General features: G+C 39.8%; 1 protein-coding gene across 10 annotated transcripts in view; it reads left to right on the forward strand.

Moving 5' to 3' along the window:
- The window catches only part of kcnma1a (potassium large conductance calcium-activated channel, subfamily M, alpha member 1a), a 121,227-nt gene that overhangs the window by 65,091 nt on the left and 35,620 nt on the right, over positions 1-20,516 (forward strand). For 8 of the 10 annotated variants that reach the window (XM_076085567.1, XM_076085575.1, XM_076085574.1 and 5 more), the window contains exons 5-16: positions 556-667; positions 7,253-7,328; positions 7,764-7,839; positions 8,608-8,778; positions 10,378-10,469; positions 15,664-15,774; positions 15,928-16,033; positions 16,432-16,514; positions 16,596-16,665; positions 17,394-17,549; positions 18,039-18,148; positions 18,316-18,384. In XM_076085567.1, the coding sequence (XP_075941682.1) occupies positions 556-667; positions 7,253-7,328; positions 7,764-7,839; positions 8,608-8,778; positions 10,378-10,469; positions 15,664-15,774; positions 15,928-16,033; positions 16,432-16,514; positions 16,596-16,665; positions 17,394-17,549; positions 18,039-18,148; positions 18,316-18,384 (1,232 nt within the window). Of the gene's footprint in view, positions 1-555; positions 668-7,252; positions 7,329-7,763; positions 7,840-8,607; positions 8,779-10,377; positions 10,470-15,663; positions 15,775-15,927; positions 16,034-16,431; positions 16,515-16,595; positions 16,666-17,393; positions 17,550-18,038; positions 18,149-18,315; positions 18,385-19,788; positions 19,801-20,516 lie in introns of all 10 variants that reach the window. The other 2 variants (XM_076085571.1, XM_076085569.1) reach the window with 1 other exon arrangement.

A 20,516-nucleotide genomic window follows, 5' to 3' on the forward strand; every position in this document is an offset into this window, starting at 1 on the left:
CTCACTCGTACCTGCATTCACTGTACACGTATACAGACATGCTGTCAAACACACTGGCACAAACAATATGCACACAGCCATAGGCATGCATTGTTTTACATGCATTCAAATATATAGCATCCTACAAAAGTTATATTATTTTCAACCCACATCCCAGTATATTGAATTTTTTCATCGGCTTTTTTTTTACAGGACAACCAACAATGCTTACAAATAGACAGACACCAATGAATACTCACACAGAATGCCTTTAATTTTAACTGACACTGATGTTATGCTGTTGCTAGCATGGCTGCCATGCCAGTGCAGCATTCCAGTGGTGCAAACGCAAGCCTGCCGTCCTGAATGAATGAATGAATAAACTCATAAGCTGCTTACACCACCAACCGCTCGCATGACTCAGCAAGTGGGGTGAAGCTTTTGTCATTCTATACGGTGTGTCAGCGATGCCAGAAAGGAGACATAGCATGCAGTTTGAATGGTGGGCTGTGGTGGAGAGGTAGCAATTCGTATATGAAATAAAAATTCTCGATGCCATCTCTTTTCTTTTGACAGTTTATAGCGGCAAATGATAAGCTGTGGTTTTGGCTGGAGGTCAACTCAGTGGTCGACTTCTTCACGGTTCCTCCCGTGTTCGTTTCTGTTTACTTGAACAGAAGCTGGCTCGGTAAGTCTGCATATCTCTTTCAGCTGTTTCCTTCTATCTCGCTTTGACTCTCTCCTTCGTTCTCACTGTTTAGCCTGATCATTTCTTGCTTTCTCATACCGTTTTTCACATATTTATTCTCAACACCTCCGTCTTTCCGCTCCATTTCTTTTTTTGCCTTCTATCTTCACATGTCACCCCTCCTTTTATCACTCCCTGTCTCTCCCTTTGCCTCTCAGTCCCCCTTCTGTCTCCCCATTACTGGGACTGTGTCTCCAAGGCCCTCTTGCTTTGGGCTGCAGTCAACTTTCCCTCATCATTGAAAGTGACAGGGCTGGGTTCCTCTGATGTTTCAGGGAACACAGCAGAGTGGATTGGCTAATGGGAGTGAGAGTAACTCAGAAATGGGCTGTGGCTCTGTGTGTGTGTCTGTGTTTGTGTGTGTGTGTTATTGGTAATTGCTGCGTTGCACCTGGAATACCTCACAGCGGTCCATAACTGCCATCTAATGGGCTCCTTCACACTCACACAAAAAATGCACATGGAAAGCATGTGTTCTCCCCATACACACATGTACACACTTCCATACACACTCTCTCGCATGGGCAGACTGGAAAACACCCTAACCTGCATTACGTAACGACCTACTTTTCTCAGTGCATTCAGAGTATTGTGGCCTAAATTACACTGCAGTAAAAATAGTTTCTTTGTAGCTGTATTCTTTTTCGAGTGCACTGCCAATTTTAAAACGTACTTTCATAACCATATATACTACATGGTAATACTTCATTTACAACTCAGCTGATTGCTAATCCAATGTTTAGCTGAGCAAGACATTGGACCACCAAGGCTGTTATGTCAGAATATGAGCTATTATATGAAATATAGTCAAAGGAGTTTAGGTTCTCCAAGCAGAAAACACTTAGACATATGGAGCTAGATACTGTTCACATTTATCTCAAAAAGAGTAAAGATCCTGGTTTTTTTCTCTCTTATTTTGTCAAAATGTGTCTCATTAGACCCAAGGAAAAGCATGTAGAGGTATTAAAATGAATGATGGCTGAATTCCAATTAGGCACCTCAGTTTCAGGGTCCTGTTGGTTCGCTGCCACACTGTCATGGTTTACAGGCACACTTGAACAGAATGGAGCTGTTGTTAATGCTATTTGTAATTTCTGTGCTTTTCCTGCTATGGCAAGTCAAAATGTCTGCTGTGAAAAAGGTCCATAATATTAACTAGCAATAACTATATTTCTGAGATATGAGAACTGGATAATATTGCAAAAAAGACGTCAAACTGGGAAGGAAACATGAGCAACACATTTATCATACAGGGTTTAAACAAATCTCTAGGTTAGCCAAATTTACGTTGACAAATTAGACCTACTATGTTATTTGCACACATTTTTCCTGTGCAATCGTAGAATTTGACCAACATTTTGGCGGTGCTTATTTAAGTCTTACTTCAAAATAAGAGATTAGATTATTATAAACTAGAGCAGTAAGGATTTGTAAATGAACTGATTGGTAGAGTGGCAGGAAATGAATCAGTGACTTTTTAAAATATTCCATTTATCATTTCTGGCAAAAATGCCAAATGTCAGGATTTGCTGCTTTTGTGTTTTGAAACATTGTAGGTTGAATAACTTTGGGTTTTCCGAGTTGGTCAAACAAAAATAAGACTTTACCTTGGGTGCTGAGAAGATTCATTTTTTTAATTAAACGTTAAATCAATTGATTCTCAATTTGTCTTATATACAATATCAATCTTATTATACCTGATAGAAATGATGGCCAAAACTATGAAAGTAAGACGTTGAAATAAACCTTAATTGTCCCTAATTGCGTGACATAAACTAGACTCTAAACTGTCAGGGATTTGGAAGGACTGCCTTCTATGTTCTTTATTTTCACACGCACACTGGAATCACTTAATCTAGTAATATAAAAAGTCATATGAAACTGTGAAAGTCTATTCTCTGAGGTGCTAAAGTTTTCTTAAGAGGCTTACGATGGCCATGAATTTCACAGGGAACAAGCCGTGTAATGAATTAGATATGGCCAAGTCCAGTAATCTGGTTTCTGGTATTCATGATGTAAGGTGTCCTCATCTCATCCCCAGAAAGCCGTTGGTGTTGGGGCCTTAATGAGGATGATGAAAGACTGTGAAAGGATGGTCTGGCTGCTGCCTGACATTCTGCAGTCATTAATTACCTGTGATCATTAAATATCCTGCACATGGGCTTGATGTAGAAAGCGAAGACACCTTTTATATACAATACAGCTGCAGTGTGAGTTGTTGTGTACTATTTTTTTGCAAGGACAATATATCAGGTTGCATGTCCTTCAAACATTAGAGCATATTTATTTTTGCAGTGTTTGACATATATACTGTAACCACAGAGCTTTATAGTAACATAACTCCCACTGGCATGGCTTATGGCTTATGCTTACATACAGCACCATGTTGTGACAGGAAAATAAGCACAAGTAATCAGTATAATATTCTGAGACAATGTCCAGATATAGTGCCATATTACTGATGCTGCTTTCCTTTGGTAACTTTTGATATTCCCTGATACATAAATTACATTTACACTTCCCTAAAAACTATTTGCCCCTATATATATATCCTCACGCTTGACAGGGCCATTATGGCTTTTCTAATAATCAATGGACTAATCTAGTTGGTGTTACTTTAATTTAGTTAAGTGTGTACATACCGTTCTTTAGCAGGTTTTGTTCGAGGAAGCCAGGGTGGTTGTAAAGAACTGAGCATTGCTCTCAAGAGAGTCCGCGCAATGTAGGATTAGCATTTGGCGGAAAGGTGCTAGTAGCTCATCTTGCAACTGAGCCCCATTTCTCACACCCTGCTAGTTAACTTTACTCCTTGGTCATTAAAAAAAACACAAGGAACAACAATGCTGGCTGTGGTTGTTTTTGAAACGGAACCGTTTTTTAAAGTAAATGGCATCATGAGTTTATTGTAAGATCATTTTGTACTCCAAAGAGATTAATTGTACTTGTACTTTGATTTTGTGGTAGCAACCTAAACGTTGATGTGAAGCTGTACTTGCTTTAAGAATGTAGAATACTGTCGTAGCCTTTAGGCATGGCTCTAATTCTAGCCTGTTACTGCCCCCTAGTGGTGCTTTAGTATACTGTTTCATGGTCGCTTGTGTTTTCCTGCTGAAAGAGGCTTACTGAAGTGCATCTGCCTTATATGGACCTCAGTCGCTGGCAGGAAGCCACCATGTACAGTCAAGAGAGTGAAGCTAATTTTTGGGAAGTTTAAGCCTCTTTGCTGCAGCCAGGCTCCTCACTTGTCACGGTATTGCATGTTGCATTATTGCACAGGCAATGAGTTGAGTTGTAAGCTTTGAAAAAATGTGTTGCTGGTGTTTGAATTTAATATGCACGTGCTGTCTATCCAGCATGACATAAGAACCAGTGCTACACTAGCAGTGTGTGTGTGTGTGTTAGTGCTGCATAGCATCATATAATCTAATCCATGGCTTCGTTGACTGTCGGTATCATCCCAGATGTAAAATCACAGTCTGGTGATTGATAAAAGGTCCCAGTCTGCTCTGCTAGAACATGTGACTTCGGCTCGCAAATCCTCAATGAAGTCAGAGTGGGCACAGACCAGAAAACCCTTTTTGAATGAGCATCTGGCTATAGCTGAACCTTGTGTGTGCGTGTGTGTGTGTGTGTGTGTGTGTGTGTGTGTGTGTGTGTATGTGTGCAAGAGGCTTTGACATGTGTGGGAAGGAGATTTTGTCATGCATGAACACGTGTTCAGGGGAGCAGAATTTCACCGACAGTTTTTCCACACATGCACACATATAAACACACACAAACATGTATTACTATGCTTGTGAGGACATTTTATTGACTAAATTCAAATAAATGCTTACGTTGGGGGACCAGATTTTTTTCCCCAGTTAGGAGGAAAGTCTCCAGAACAGATATTGTAGTGTTGAATACAGAACAACACACACACACACACACACACACACACACACACACACACACACACACACACACACACACACACACACACACACACACACACACACAGTATAACACAAACACAGATGCAGCCCCAGGCGGGCTCCATCACTCTATCACTGGACATTTTGGTACAATATCTAATATTGCCACGCAATTGTTGATGTTACTTTTCAATCTAAAAAACATTTGTTCCTCATTTTTCTATATACTTCCAACACAAAATGTTACTCAAAATATCCATGCCAATCTAGTAAACTTACATATTCAATGACTGAAAAGGAGCAAAAACAAGAAAACTTGTACTGTACATTAAAATGACATATGAGCATGCAAATACACTGCTAAGAATAACTATTACTTTAGTCCTATCATTCAATCTATTAACTTTTTCTTAAATTAAATAATACCTGAAAAACATTTATCCGCTTATTCACTTGAGAATTCCACGATTTCATTTAATACACAGACATAAACAACTGCTTCAGTGTAGTACCATAATCAATTTGTCATAGCAAGTGGTGAGAGAAGTACTCATCATATGTATGTTAAAGTAAAAATACTCTGTTACAAGTACCTCAAAATTGCATTTAAGTTAAACTACTTGATTAAATGTATTTTGTGACTTTCCACCATTGATTGTAACTAGACAACTCAATAGACTTACGATACATGTCGTAGCTGAGTCATTTTACTGACATTATTTTGGCAGACAGGTTTAATCTTAATTAAGGACGTTGTATGCTTTAAATCAAAAAAAGAGCACGACATGTTGTCCGACATTTGTTTAAAGACAAGACGGTGTAAAAAGCCTGTAGTCAATGAGAGACAAGACGCAAACATTTTTACAAATTCGGACAATGGCGCGCACTTTTGTCCTTAAAGCCATTCATGGCATTGCACTTGATTTTACACAAAACAGTAACATAATTAGTTGTATAAAGATTTTGTGTGTGTGCTTTTATGAAGTGGGTGTATACTGAGAGGCATTACTTCTCTAAAATATTTGGAAGTCATGTTAAAATTACCTTTTTGAAAGGTTTTCATTAAAGAATGGATCCCTAATCCCGAAAAGTTTTTTCATGTGGAAATGATCTCAGCCCTGGATTGTCCAATAACTCTAACTATCATCAAAGTGTCAGGATCACTGTTTTTGTTCTGCAGCGTTTTCATTTTATCTTCATCTCTGCTAATCCCTGGCAGGGTTCAGACTGTTCAACACAGCTGTGTGTTGATGGAGACAAAGCTTTAAAAAGGGTTAAAAGTAAAGTACTAAAAGGGGCATGGAAAGGTAAATCTGTTTGGGTGGTGAGGATTAACACCAACAAAAAAAACATATACATTAGAGCTGACATTTTGCTTACTGAGACACAATCCCTGACAAGGCTGGTATGATTAAACAAACAATAGATTTCTAGCTGTCTATTTAGCTCTTCTGTCTGCAGCAGCGACCATCGATTTCAAAGTATTTATAGCTGTTTTCTTTACAAGGAACTTTTAACTTTTGTGGCGCTGCACTGAGGAAGATTAGCTTGTTACAGAATAGTAAAGTCTGAGGAATTATCTCTTGTCATTTTCTGGAGGTGCTTTTGAAATACTAGGCCCTAAATATTTTTGGATCAGCAATTTTTAATTCCTTTCTTGGCAAGAAGAAAAAGGAAAATTCCTTGGACGGGATTCTAAAATAATGATTCCTCCTAAGCTTCTCGTATATCGACTGCTAATGCTAATTTGGAGCCCATCCGAGAGGCGTGGAGGCGAAAGAAGTCCTGTGGCGATCTTTTTCAGAACGGGTACAGGGTGAGGCAGGGCCATCATGGACAGGAGCAAAAGGAAAGGCAGACAGGACTGTATCATTCAGTGTGGTCCTGTTTGCGCATCCTCTCCATCTGGGGTAAGGGCATTGGTGGAAGTGAATAGACATGTATTATCTGGAAGGGGTGCACACAATTAGTTTAGTACCTTATTTATGCAGATAACGTGTTACTCTATTAGAGTTAGCTGGTCTTTAAAACATGTTTGCTGACGAGCATATGGCCACTGTCCTACATTTGCAATTAGTAAACTTATTGTAAAGATCGTCTCAATGGGACACAAACTGACACACACGTAGGCACAGACGCGAATACACACGTTCCATTGGATCAGTCGCGTTATGTAAAAAAGACAATGAGGCAGGTGTCGCATTGTTCTCTAATCCCTAAGCGAGATGCTCTTGGATGCAGACTGAGGCTCATGTAAAGTAGGCCACATGATGTTCCTCCTAACTTGTATGAATGCATAAATAATTCCAACGCATCATCTAGAATAAAGTGTCTACTTCTTCCGTTTCATATCCTGGTGTGTCGCAGAGTACATTTTGCATCCTATGGCGCTGTGCTGTACCATCCTATGGGATTGCTCATACATGTTGTCTGTGTCCAGCTGTCTTTCTTCATATCTGCCACTGTTCTGTCTCTCTGGTGCTACTGTAAAGATATTTTAGAAAACATCCAACTTATACGAGTAGATTTGAATGTGAATTGAATGTTGCCATCAGTTGTTCTTTATGCACATTTATGCTAATTTCTCTCTTTCTGTGTCTCTGTCTCACAGGCTTAAGATTTCTGAGAGCACTAAGATTGATACAGTTTTCGGAAATTCTACAGTTTTTGAATATCCTGAAAACAAGGTAAGAATAAAGCTTTTCTCATTCATTGGCAAGAATCGTAACCACATAGAATAATATCTTCACTGCAGTAGCTGTGTGCAAAAGCCAGGTTGGTTTGCATGTCATTGTCATATACAGTATGTGGTAGTAATTGCTTAAATTTGTATTAAACTACATGCATATTTTATGAGGTATCATAATTGTATGTTTTTTTATGGTGTGATATAAATAACATTTTCACATTGTATGTAAACATAACACTATACTTACACCTGTGTACCATAACTGTACTGGCACATAAACAGGGTTAGATAGCAAAGGTTTAGAAAGTGGCCCTCTTTCTAAGCATCCTCCTCCTCGGAAGTTGGATTCAAGCTCACAAGTCTCAGTTTTTCTGTCATTGTGGTCTAACGTCTTTGAGAGTTTCACGGTTTCTCTTCTTCTTCTTCATCCCAGCAACTCCATCAAGCTAGTGAACCTGTGTTCCATCTTCATAAGCACATGGCTCACAGCAGCTGGATTCATACATTTGGTAAGTGGACAGATGTGAGGACCAGTAAGGTCTGGTGATTAATGAACCAGTGAGGATGCTAACTGAGGAACCGGGACAATACAACAATGCAAGTGTGTCGTAGAAAATAAAAGGTTAAATTATGATCAATGGTCAGAAGGCAAACAACCACCAATTCATGTGCAAAATAAATTGTATTTGTCGATAATAAACTGTATTTTCAAAAAGATAAATATTTTTGTGATTTACAATTTGAATGAACATATAACTTTTCTAACAGAGATATATTCTACAGGCAAGAGATAATATTATTAATATAAAACACAGGTTGGGTGTCCTGGTGACCTAACAGTCAAGGAAGAGTGTTCGAGTGTGAGTGAGACTTTTATTTGTATGCCTCCTCGCTCCCCATTTCTCCTGTCATAATCTACTGTCAAACTGTTCAAGAAAAAATAATTAGAAAAAAACTACAAATATTTGTAGAGTGACATTTTTTTGAAATTCCTGTAGAGGAATTCATTGTGTATTTGTAGCTCTGCCCGACAACTCAGTCGAGCATCAAACTGTTTTACCACTAGATGGTAGTCTTAGCTCAATATATATATAAAGAATATACTGGATGACTCAACAAAGATGAATGCATCAGCATCTGTAGCTGGATTTAATCAAACTTGATCAAATAGTTTCTCTCTGCAAGCTTTGTCTGAACCTCTTTTATAAAATGTTTACAGACTTGTGGTGAGAGTCATCTCTAATTGTCCTTCATTCCCGCTCCCATCTCCATTTTAGGTGGAAAACTCAGGGGATCCTTGGGAAAACTTCCAGAATTCCCAGTCACTTTCCTATTGGGAATGTGTCTACTTGCTGATGGTGACAATGTCTACAGTGGGCTACGGGGACGTCTATGCAAAAACCACCTTGGGGCGCCTGTTTATGGTCTTCTTCATCCTCGGTGGTTTGGTAAAATCAGGCTTTTCTTTCTCCCTCGCTCCCCTTATCCCCTCCTAAATCCTGCCTGTCCCCATCAATAGACTGTATACAACTGTTGAACATGATACATTAATGAACAATGAATTTAAATGATTTAGTTTATTGTATGATATTCAAGCATAGTGCTGTTTTTGAAATGTTAGAACTATGTCGCCTGTCCCGGTGGATGTTATTTACTTGTCATAGTGAAGTTGTACCCTCCTGTTTAGCCTGCTGTATCCCGTCTACATGTAGTTATAGTACTACGTGCTCCCTCGTCCCCTCCCCTTCACATGTCACTCCTGTATTTGTCTGATAAGAGTGCAAGTTCCTGTCTGATAATGTTGTTACTGTTCTCTTAAAAGCAGTCGCGGTTTCAGGACAAACCCCCTCCTCCCGTGTCTCTTCCCACAATTCCAACAAACACAGGGGCAGGGAGATGAGGCTTAGGCCAGCCTGACTGTTACCATAGCAACAGCACCCTCCCAATCCGTCCCGCTCACCTTCCTCCGATCTAGCGTCCCGATTGGTTGCCCTTTGCACATTACCTTAAGCACAGGCACGCATGGGTGTTCACACACCTCGTATACACATACCGAAGACCCTGCCTCCTCCAACTTCTCTAACAACGAAGTGGAGGATTTAGCCAAATCACAGTCGCTGTGTTGTGTATTTATTTGGCCAGCTATCACTATGCACTGATGACCTGCAGCTGTGTGGATGTGTACCTTGTTGTGGCCATGGTGATAGGTTATGTGTCTTTCCTCAGCGCTGAGAGCTCTGGAAGTCTTTAGGCTAGTACCCCAGCCTGCTTCCTATCACCAGCAGTGGCTAAATAATGACTTCAGGCTTGAGATATTTTAAAGCCAGGGATCATATTGAACTCACATCATTTCACGTTACTCCTGCTGATGGATGATAGGTGCACTTTCCAAGTACGAGTTAAAGTATGTATTTACAAGGGCAAGGGCACCTCTTTGTTTCTTATTGCAGATGTTAGCCTCGAGGAGGAGTGTCAGTGATTGTTAGTTGGTAAACTTACTAAACACGACCCTGCACTAGGATAACAGGCTGTGCAACTTTGCAAAATGCATCCAGCTCATTTTCCAGCCCAACAAATGAGTCTTAATGTGTTTTGCAGCTGTGGACCATCAGGCAGGCCTATTCAAATCAACCTGCCAAATCATCTGTGTTTGTTGGACAAAACATGGCACATAGGTTTTTATTCTCCTTCCAAAAGTCTGCTATTCAGAAAGGTATTGGGTGCTGTCACAGACTCATCAGCTGTGACAAAATTCTTTCCATCCGAACAAACCTGTTCCTAAACTTTTACCTTTAAGAAACGGGGGCTATTTTTTTTTTTTTTTTACAGCAAAAACAAGATTTTTGGGTATATGAAGATCTTGCTCCAATTTTCGAAGTTTATCAAGTCTCTTCAGACAGTGAGAGAGTTTTTAACTTGATTTCAATAGCAAAGGAATATTTCCCCCCTAAGAAATCTGGATTCTTGCACCAGTTTCCCCACCACCCTGCTGCGGCGTAGTAAGTCTCTTTTTTAGTCTCTTCTTCTGTCTTCTATCTTCTCCTTAGGCCATGTTTGCCAGCTACGTCCCTGAAATCATAGAGTTAATAGGAAACCGAAAGAAATATGGTGGTTCCTATAGTGCGGTTAATGGGAGAAAGTAAGTATTCCAGATGGTTCTGCTGTCTTTCTGTGTGCGGTGGAACCCTCTCTGCATGCCTTTTTCTTTTTTCTGTTCCATGCATGTAGGCCATGTTTGCTCGCTACGTGCCAGAAATTGCTGCTCTCATCCTTAATCGGAAGAAATACGGAGGGAGTTATAACTCGACACGAGGCAGAAAGTAAGTTTGAATCCAGACAAGGTGTGGTTGTGTGACTCAAGTGCACCCCCATGGAGTTTATAGTTACTGGGGGTTAGTTAACTTGACTTTTATTAGAACAGTAAAGTTACTTTATAACATCAAGTCACACTGCGTGACTGGAGACCTTGGCCATTAGGACACACATGTCCATGCCCTTTTACTCTCTCTGAATCTCTCTGTCTGTCCTCGTCCTCTTCTCTGTCTGCCTCTATCTGTCCTTCACTCAGAGTCTTTTGTGTGCCGTTCATTTTCTTTCTCTGTCCTCCTTGAAACATCCTGTGTTGCGCTTTAATTTAATTCGGAAAATAGAGCTTTCATGACTACTACATTTTAGACTTAGTGAACTAACCTGTGGTGCTTCTATTCAATATATTTGTGTACTTTGTGTTGTCCCATTTCTTATCTAGTCCCTCATTAATACAGTCTTGCCTGTAGAAATTAATTTAGTACTTATTTCTAAATGAAAGAAAATAGTCATGAAACCCCTACTATCCGCTTCCAATGGATCTTTTTCCCACAAGAAAATAGAAAGATTTAACCATCTGCAAGTGCATTATTATTGGTGGTCATCAATTCCAATGACCATTGCAAGATATCATTTCTTTTCTTGTCTCATTTTGCTTGATGTTGTTTTTTGCATGTTTTATGGAATTACTTTGCTTTAACTGCATCATTTTTGGCATGTTCTCTATGACCTGCAGTCATGAGGCTTTTTCATTGACCGCGAACTCCATGAAAAAGTAATCTTCCCGTCGTATGTCAACGCTAGCCCATCGCATCATCAACGCTTGACATGACTCTGGCCCTGATCTTCAGTCAGCTCCCACACCCTGAATGCTGGATGCCTCGCTCCCAGTGGAGGCTCTCAATTGCTTTTTGGCTTGCTTTGCCTGCTTGGTTCTTGATGCTCGCCTGGTTCTCCTGTTTGTGTGTTGGTGGAGTTTGTCTCCAGAAACTCTTTGTTATTTATGTATATGTGTAAATGGCCTCTCACAGCAGAGGATCCAGTGCACTGTGAAGTATGCGTGGTCATTTCAGTAAATACTCTGCAGTACTGTTCTCCTCCCCTCGTGGCTCAAACCGTAATGATATTCAGCACACAGGTATATATTTTAATCCAGATGTGGTGTGTCTAGAACAGGGAGGGTAGACCTCTTTTTCCTTCTTCTCTGTTCTCCTCATTCTCTGCTATGGCACTCAACATCTACTACTATGCAGTTAATTCTCTTTGTCACTCCGTTTCTCTTCTCCGATTCTAGCGAGTCAGCAGTAGAACGAGGCATTGGAGAAAAGCTTTTCTTCGATAATGTTTGCCTGTCATTGAGATAAGATTGATGAAATGTTATGTTTGGCCAGTGACCTCAGCCCAGACTCACAGATGTGTGTTGAGAGAAGCCCTTGTCAAAGCCGAGGATAGTTTCTCCCACACACTTTATTTTCTCTTTCCGCACCCCCCCACCATCTCTCTCTTCGGTTAGACATACAGTGCAAAACATATGGTAACAATCAGAAGATACCCACCAAACACACAGGCTCAGAGTGGCACCAGGCTCTTTGGATGATCATTTAGAGTTGTATTTGTTTGGTGTTTACATGTATTGGACCTGACACATTGATAAAACCGCTCTGTCATGTGGGTTTAGCTTTGCCATCGGGGTTCAGTTATTTAGCAGCTGTCAGCACAAAAAAAAAAAAGTCTATCATGGAAATGAGATTAGGAGATTACAAGTATCCGACTGATTACAAAGCTCACAAACAATGAGATCATGATACATTGTGAGCTATTTTAAATGTATCCCTTATTTCATCTTGCTGCCTGGCCGCTGTCATTTGAAACAGGCCTCGAAGGTTATTTGGAAGTGAGAGGGACTCACGTTGGATCTGTACGACATTTCTGTTTCATGCTGGTGTTGCTTATAGTACTCTGTGCAGTGTAGCATACGCCCACGAGCGCAGTGACAGCACTCAGCCTGCGTGTGCTGATATAATAATGACAAGTGTTGCATTCTGTTGGCGCCCAGTGCAGTCGGGGCTCTGTGGTTTCCATTATGGCTCCATGGTTTCCATTAGCCCCAACTTCAACAGAGGGGTTGACGTGGAAACTGGCTTTAACACTGGCTGGACTTTGACGTACACCTTTGAAAGTCCACTGTAAGGGCGAGCGACTCAATGATCAAACGTACATTTCCAAAGAATCCGCATGCTATTGCACTGTAATTACAAAGTGCATTATACAGTATATACCTGCATTCGTCTTGTAATTGATTAGAGGAGATGCCTTTATATTTAATACAAAAATAAAATGAGAGCTAAGTTGTATAAATTGCAACATTTTGACGATGATTCTTGCAGTAAAGTTTCGTTACTGACCTAAGGATTAGAGCAGTACCAAGTGAGTGGCCTCTGTTGCTGATGTTTGAGCTCTTTGTCTGTTCCCCAGTGACATCCTAGGATGTTCCCTGACTGTATGTTGTGTGTGTGCACGCTCTGTAACACCCCTTTGTATTTAATGTGACTGTGTGCCCTCTTTTGTTTAGTTTCTGGTTTCTGGGTTGTGTTTGGTTTTCTTGTAAAAATGTCCATGTAGCTTAAACTGTACGGTTCAATCTGGTTAACCAGAGGGGAAGGTATTTTGTTCATGAAGCAATTATAAATGGTTGAATTATTCAAGCTATCCTGTTCAACGAGCCAAAGACCTTAGCAGTCAATTTGATGCCACTCAGAAGAGGCAACTTTAATTACGTCTATCAAGCGAAGCATAATATTTCAACAATTATTCTGTCTTAAATACAGAGACTTAAATGGGGGGAAGGAAAAAAGCATGAGGAAGAAAGTTTTGCTTTGCTGATAAATCACCTACTACATCTAGTGTGTGTGTGTGTGTGTGTGTGTGTGTGTGTGTGTGTGTGTGTGTGTGTGTGTGTGTGTGTGTGTGTGTGTGTGTGTGTGTGTGTGTGTGTGTGTGTGTGTGTGTGTGTGTGTGTGAGGGAGAGATTAATAACCTAATGCTGAACCCACACAAACTAAACAATACGCCATATAAATCTGTATATTCCCTCTACCCTTGTTGAAGGGCATCTGGGATACTGGGAATAGAAAAACGTGACTAATGTTCTTCATCTCTTGAAATGAGAGACATCTTGTGCCAAATACTGCCGGCTGCCCACAGACATCTCAGCTCATCAGCTTGTAAGACCACACGGCCCCTTTTGCTCAACTCTGGCCAGCCATGCCATCACGGCTGCTCATTAGGTCCTCTTAAAGGACAGAGGCGACATCTGCGAAGACCATTATGTCCTGCAACATCCACAGACTGCCGTTCTTTCAATATGTCTGTCACATTACTTTGCCAAGTCCACTTCAGTTCAGTCCTACTCGGTCCATCTGGTACAGAGTAGGAGGACATTAAGTGATCTGGACTATGGTTCTCATCTAACATCAATAAATATCTGTTTCCTTTAAACCTGCCAAACTTAGTCAGATGTCAGTAATATTCTATAATTTTAAGCATCAACTTTTGAAGGTTATTGCGTTAGCCAGAGTCTGCTTCTTGTGTACAAGAGTTTGATAATGGATTCAGACAAATCTAGTTTGATCATAAGAATATGACCACAGTGATTTTTTTTTAATTTTAGGAAAGAGTAACCCAATACTCATAGTGTTCAATGCAAAGCTGTCCAGAATCCAGGCCCTCAAAACTAAAGTGGTTCATTTGTCTGCTGGCACATCCTGCTAAGTAGTGGATAAGGCCATTGTCATTACACAGATTGCCTTACAGGTCTCCATCGGGTAATTAGGGTGTCTGCCGAGTGTCCACACTAATTCATGTCAGTATAAGGGCTGAATTCTACTCAGCATGTTTGGATTTCTCATTTAGGGGTTTGGCAATAAGACCTGATGACATTTAACTTTAACTCCAGAAGGGTATAGCTCAGCTTACCACAGTGCAAATGAAGCATATAAAATGTCTTAAATACAGCCAGATTAGCGCGATTAAATTGCTTAATATAACTATATCATGGTTGAGTTCCAACCATTTTTAATAACAACAACGTTCACTACTTAGTTAAATTATTTGAAAAAATAGCAACAATAACATTTAAGGAGCAAGATAACCTGAAGATGAACTTTAAAGAAAATAAAAACAGCAAAAAGAAAATTTTCATGAACAAATTGAATTAAAGCTGAAGTTTAATTGTTGAGACAGTTAAGAATTTGAAGTTTAAATTTCAGCCCTTGTCAGACAGTGACCATCCAAACTGGCCAAATGACTCTCATCTCATGATGTAAATGTGAAGCTGATCTTTGAACTTGAACACTCTGGCTTACGGTGCAGTCAGAGGACAAACAGGGTCACAACCTCAACTCCAAAATCGTTCCAATCTAACTTTGTACTTCCTCACTTCTGCAATCAGCCCTGTGCACAATCTGACAGATTCCCCCTTGCTGTAATGCGCTACATGTTTTGCCAAGCGGACCCGTCAAAATACTCCGAGGTCCTGTTTAGAATTTGTGTCTACCACAAGCCTCCAAATCACTTTGAAAGTTTTTAGTAATGTTCTGTAAAAAAGCACAAGCATATTGATGTAGATGTCTTTGTCAACATGCATTCAGCTCACAAAGGCGCGGTTTGGCCGAGGGGACAGTTTTTATATTGAGAACGGAAGACAATCCTACCAGTGTGGACTGTGTGATTATATCTTACATTTTTTTAAAGTGGTTCAGAGTTGAGTGTTTGATTGGACTTGTTGTGCAGAATTAAACCACTTTCATTACATGGGGGAAAATGTTCACTTTTATGGCAAAAAAAGAAGATATAATTCAGTTACTTGTTTGCTTTGAAATGGCATTTTTTTGACATGTATATATTCTTTTTTAGTCTATGTTTGAGATGCGAGAGTGCTTTGGTTTGACTGATTATCTGCGGGAGACAAGCCAGTGTCTCCAGTGATTTATGTTGCCCACTCAAGATGATTTCTTCCCCCCTTCCAGGCATATTGTGGTCTGTGGTCATATTACCCTCGAAAGTGTCTCCAACTTCCTCAAAGACTTCCTACACAAGGACAGGGATGATGTCAATGTTGAAATAGTTTTTCTCCATAAGTAAGTTATTTTTTCCTTCCTCACCACGTGTAGCAGAACACAATGTAATACACAGGCAGCCTGTGTGTTGTATATATCTGTATATATATCTATATATATATACAGATATATATATGAGGTACGCTAACCCCTCTCCTCTTTTCTCTGTGTTAGTATTTCCCCTAATCTTGAGCTGGAAGCCTTATTCAAACGCCATTTTACCCAAGTAGAGTTCTACCAGGGATCTGTTCTCAACCCTCACGACCTCGCCAGAGTGAAGGTACTGTCAGTGACATCTTCATGAGAGATGAAATCACATAACATTATAGACAACGCTTGTTTAATTAATATGTAGAGTAAATTGGACAGATTAAAAGCAAATTCCATTTAAAACATCAGTTATTTATTTTTATTTTTAGTGGGTATAGAGAGCAGAGGAAAACAGAGCAGGATATTTTATTATTTATTTCTTCAAAATGAATACAGACAGAACAGAGAGGAAGAAAAAGTCTGAACCACTTTGATATGAAGTATGACTGATTGAAACGGGCCCAAGTAAAACCCACTATTTTTTTTAATCATAATGTGAGAGAGACACAATTAGTTTAACGCTCGATGCCTGTAAATATGAATTGACTATCATGCTAACATACCTGTTTCTTTGGTTCCCACACATAGATCGAAGCAGCAGATGCCTGCCTAATCCTAGCCAACAAATACTGTGCAGATCCTGATGCTGAAGATGCCTCCAACATCATGAGGTATTGTATTGTCTGGACTTTGAAATCAGTGGAAAAATGAATTTATTGTGTGTTACATTGTGCCGGCTTCTCTGCTTCAAGGGTTATTTCGATCAAGAACTACCATCCCAAGATCAGAATAATCACACAAATGCTACAGTACCACAATAAGGTAAGACGTCTTGGTGCCCTGTGAGATATAAGATCGCTTCATCTTGATGCTCTTTATTTATCTCACAAGACCAAACGTGTATATCAGGGGATAACCCGCAACAACGTCTGCTGTGTGCTGCATTTCAGTAGTTTGTTTCATCAGTTGGTAATTCATAGCAACATGTTTTAAACAAATGACCGCGCACTCCATTGACCACTCGCTCCCTTGACTCCAGAAGGACTGGTAACATATAACATGACAATTCATGCAAATATCGACCTTTTCATTGCTCCAATTCATAACGACTATCATGAAAGTTACATACATTATTGTGTTGCTAAGCATTGAAGTTAACAGGTATTTAAAGACGTATTGTTATATATATATATTTTAAATTCTAAGGAAAGAATCACTTTTGTTAGCGAGCATTTTTGAAAATGACACCCTACAAATATAGTGTTTTTGCATTTTAACATTTTGGGGAAAAGAAATCTAAAAGAGAGACGGGCGCTAAACCGGAGCATTACAGACGGAGGGTAGTTACAGGTTTATTCAGACAGACAGAAAATGATTGTGTTTTTTTGAAGATTAAATCATGTGGACATGAAACCCTGTGGACATGAAACCCAGCCCAAAGTACAAGTATGGGCCTGAAAAGGAGCATGATGTTCCCCCTTTTAAGAAATATGAACCATTTGCTTAGATTTCTGTGTCTTGTGACCTCCTTTGTCTGTCATGTGATGAAGGCCCATCTGCTGAACATTCCAAGCTGGAACTGGAGGGAGGGTGACGATGCTATCTGTCTGGCGGAGCTGAAGGCAGGCTTCATTGCCCAGAGCTGTCTGGCTCAGGGCCTGTCCACCATGCTAGCCAACCTCTTCTCTATGAGGTCCTTCATTGAGGTAACACAGAGGACAAGATTAACTTGCCTTGTCTCAGTCGCTCCTTCTGAACGGACTGCAGTAATAGGGATGAATGAATTCTCACATTGCATTTTTGTAAATGAGTGGATACAGTACTGCCGACAGATGGACTAGATCTATCAAACACAGTACATTCCCCGGAAAGTTTAGACATCTTTGTCCAGAGAAAGACTTCCATTAAAATGATTTCAGTCGCCCTGGCACGTCATATTTTACTGTGAGATTTCATATGGAATCTGTTCAGTGTGTCTGTGGCTCAAAATTGAAGAGGTGCTTCTCTCTTTCAAAGAACTGTTCTCTTGTCATAAAGATGATGGATCAGCTTATAATGACCAGGCTGATGTTGTGCGGTGGAACATCTGCAGACCACATTGGGCCGCTATTTGAAGGAAAACAGTGTTGCTTTTTTTTTTTTTTTTTTTTGTCTTATCCTCACATGTGACATTTCCGTGCTTGTTTTTTTGTCAGATTGAGGAGGATACATGGCAGAAGTATTACCTAGAAGGGGTGGCTAATGAGATGTACACAGAGTATTTGTCCAGTGCCTTTGTCGGCCTCACCTTCCCCACTGTCTGTGAGTAAGTATCGCTCTTTCCTCGCTCAGAAAGCCCACTGTCAGTGGTAGGTATAGCTAACAATTCTGGAGTGAAGAAAGAAACACAAGATGTGAATTTCAAAGGCGTTTGAACACATCAGTCATTTGCTCATCCACTGCTGTCCTCTAATAAGTGCACATGTTTTACAGGCTGTGCTACGTGAAGCTGAAGCTGCTGCTTATTGCCATCGAATACAAGTCCGAGCAGATGGAGAGCAGGTTTGTTTATTGCATCTTTCTTCCACTAACGTCGGGTACAACTGTGTTAAAAGTGAACTGCTGTGTGACTCGCTTCAAGCGGATCTTTTAATAAAATCTTATTTTTTTCCCCCGCTAAATCCTCTTTGTAGCTTTAACAACAGTTGATGATCATATCACATTTGACTGACAATAAGTTGGTGAATGACATTTGAATAACAGCATGCCAATACGAGCATCATTACACACAACACAACTAGAAAGCACTCAGAGAGCACGAACCTCTGCCAAGGCTGCACAGTCATCTTGAATTTCTGTTTTTCATTTTAGTGTGCCAAAACATTTCACACAGTGTGGTGGTACATGATAATTTAGCAGAAATGTTCCAAAAAAACATGGATCTGCACCAACAACTCACTCATTCCTTTTCCCTCATGGCCTCACGTTCCTCAAAATTTAAGTGAATTCTGATGACAACTTTTGGGACTGGTGATACTGACTGTATGTTGTCGGTGGTGGTAACTACATAAGTCTGATACTTTTACCAAACTTTGCAGGTATGCAGGATAAAGGATAAAGATCTGGTTGAAATTTCAACTTGGTTTATTACTGTAGGTAACGGCACTGCAACATTGTTTTGTCCTATGTTGATTATATTGTGCCGTCAATTAAAAGACACATTCACACCTGATTAACCAATTTGCTGCACATTCAAATTTCATGTCAACTTGATTCTTTTGTGTCCCTGTTCACTCTGTGTGATAACAAGTAACTACATCAGTGTCCGTCTTATCGCCAACAACAACATGATACATGAAGTGCTATTTTTCAGTAATTTCAATTGCCAAATCTCACTCACTCTTCCCCATTCACCTGTGGCAAATGTTTTTTTGTCTACTGGAAGAGTTGCATGTTAAATATGGTAATTGTGATATTGCAAGTTAAAACCAAATTTCTAAATTTTGTAGTTGTGTACATATTTGATCCCACACTGGGATGTATCCCAGTTTCTGTCTGTGGTCTTAATTCCTTTGAGCTAGTTAAGTTATTGAAAATAGTTTTTTCTCGTGATTTTGATGATGCCACAATAAGGCATACTTTTCCGTATACCTTCAGCCCTTTTCTAGAAGATGTACTGCCACAATTTCCATTGCCATTTGGTTTAATCACGCCTTTGTCAAAAGATAACCACCTTTTAAATCAAACTGAATTTGTTTTTAGTAAACATTCATTTTTTTAGGTGCAAGGACCTCACCTTTGGACAAGCATGAAATAACTTAATTGTGTGTCTGTACAGAGTTGCTTCTCGTGCTGCCATATAAGGTGTACCTACTGAATAACAAGAGAAACATTCGAAGCATATTCTCCTCTTCTTTTATGTTCATGACAACTGTTTGATTTGAGATTCTTTCTTGTTGTTTGCAGAAGCCGAAAGCGGTATGCCCTCTACCTTATCTTACTTCCAAAGTTCAACCCAATCTCCAGCACTTTAAAGCTTCTGACTTTGGGAGTTTCCCCAAGGATATTTTTCCAAACACTATCTCACAGGCCTCTTTTTCTAACTCTTTTTTTATGGTGTCCCTTGTGCTTAACGCACTAACTTCTTTGCAGGCAGAGAGAGGGTAGATAAATTGGACATGTTTGTAGAAGTGCTGTTTCTTTGTCTTTGCTGTTGTCGGTGTACCAAGGCCAAACGCTCACCCTCTCTCCATATCTACCTCCTATTTGATATTTTGAGTTTTGTCCTTTGCCAGTCCTTTGCTTAGTTTGTTTCTCTCACTTTCAGTTCTTTTTCAGTGTTGCCCAGTTGTTACCCTACTGTATGTTTGCTTTGCCAAGCTAGTTATTCCACTCATGGTGTTTTTAAATCAGTACTTAATGCTTCTTTGACTCAGAATCATTGAGGAGTTTGTATACACATAACTTAGACCTCAGATGTGTCGATAAACACTGATAATCTGCTGTTCTATATTATGGATTTAATCTGGAAATATATTATCGCCACCATTGCTGTTGTTGCAGTGGCTGATATAATATCATATATCTTTTTCTTCATGGTTTCATTACACCAGCAGCACCTCACCAATCTTTTCTTTTCATCAATTCACACACTAGGAAAGGCATGGAAGTGTTGAATTTTGGATAGCATTAAG

Source organism: Anarhichas minor, unplaced genomic scaffold (assembly GCF_050575085.1).
Source record: "Anarhichas minor isolate MPS153535 unplaced genomic scaffold, ASM5057508v1 ptg000174l, whole genome shotgun sequence".
NCBI lineage: Eukaryota > Metazoa > Chordata > Actinopteri > Perciformes > Anarhichadidae > Anarhichas > Anarhichas minor.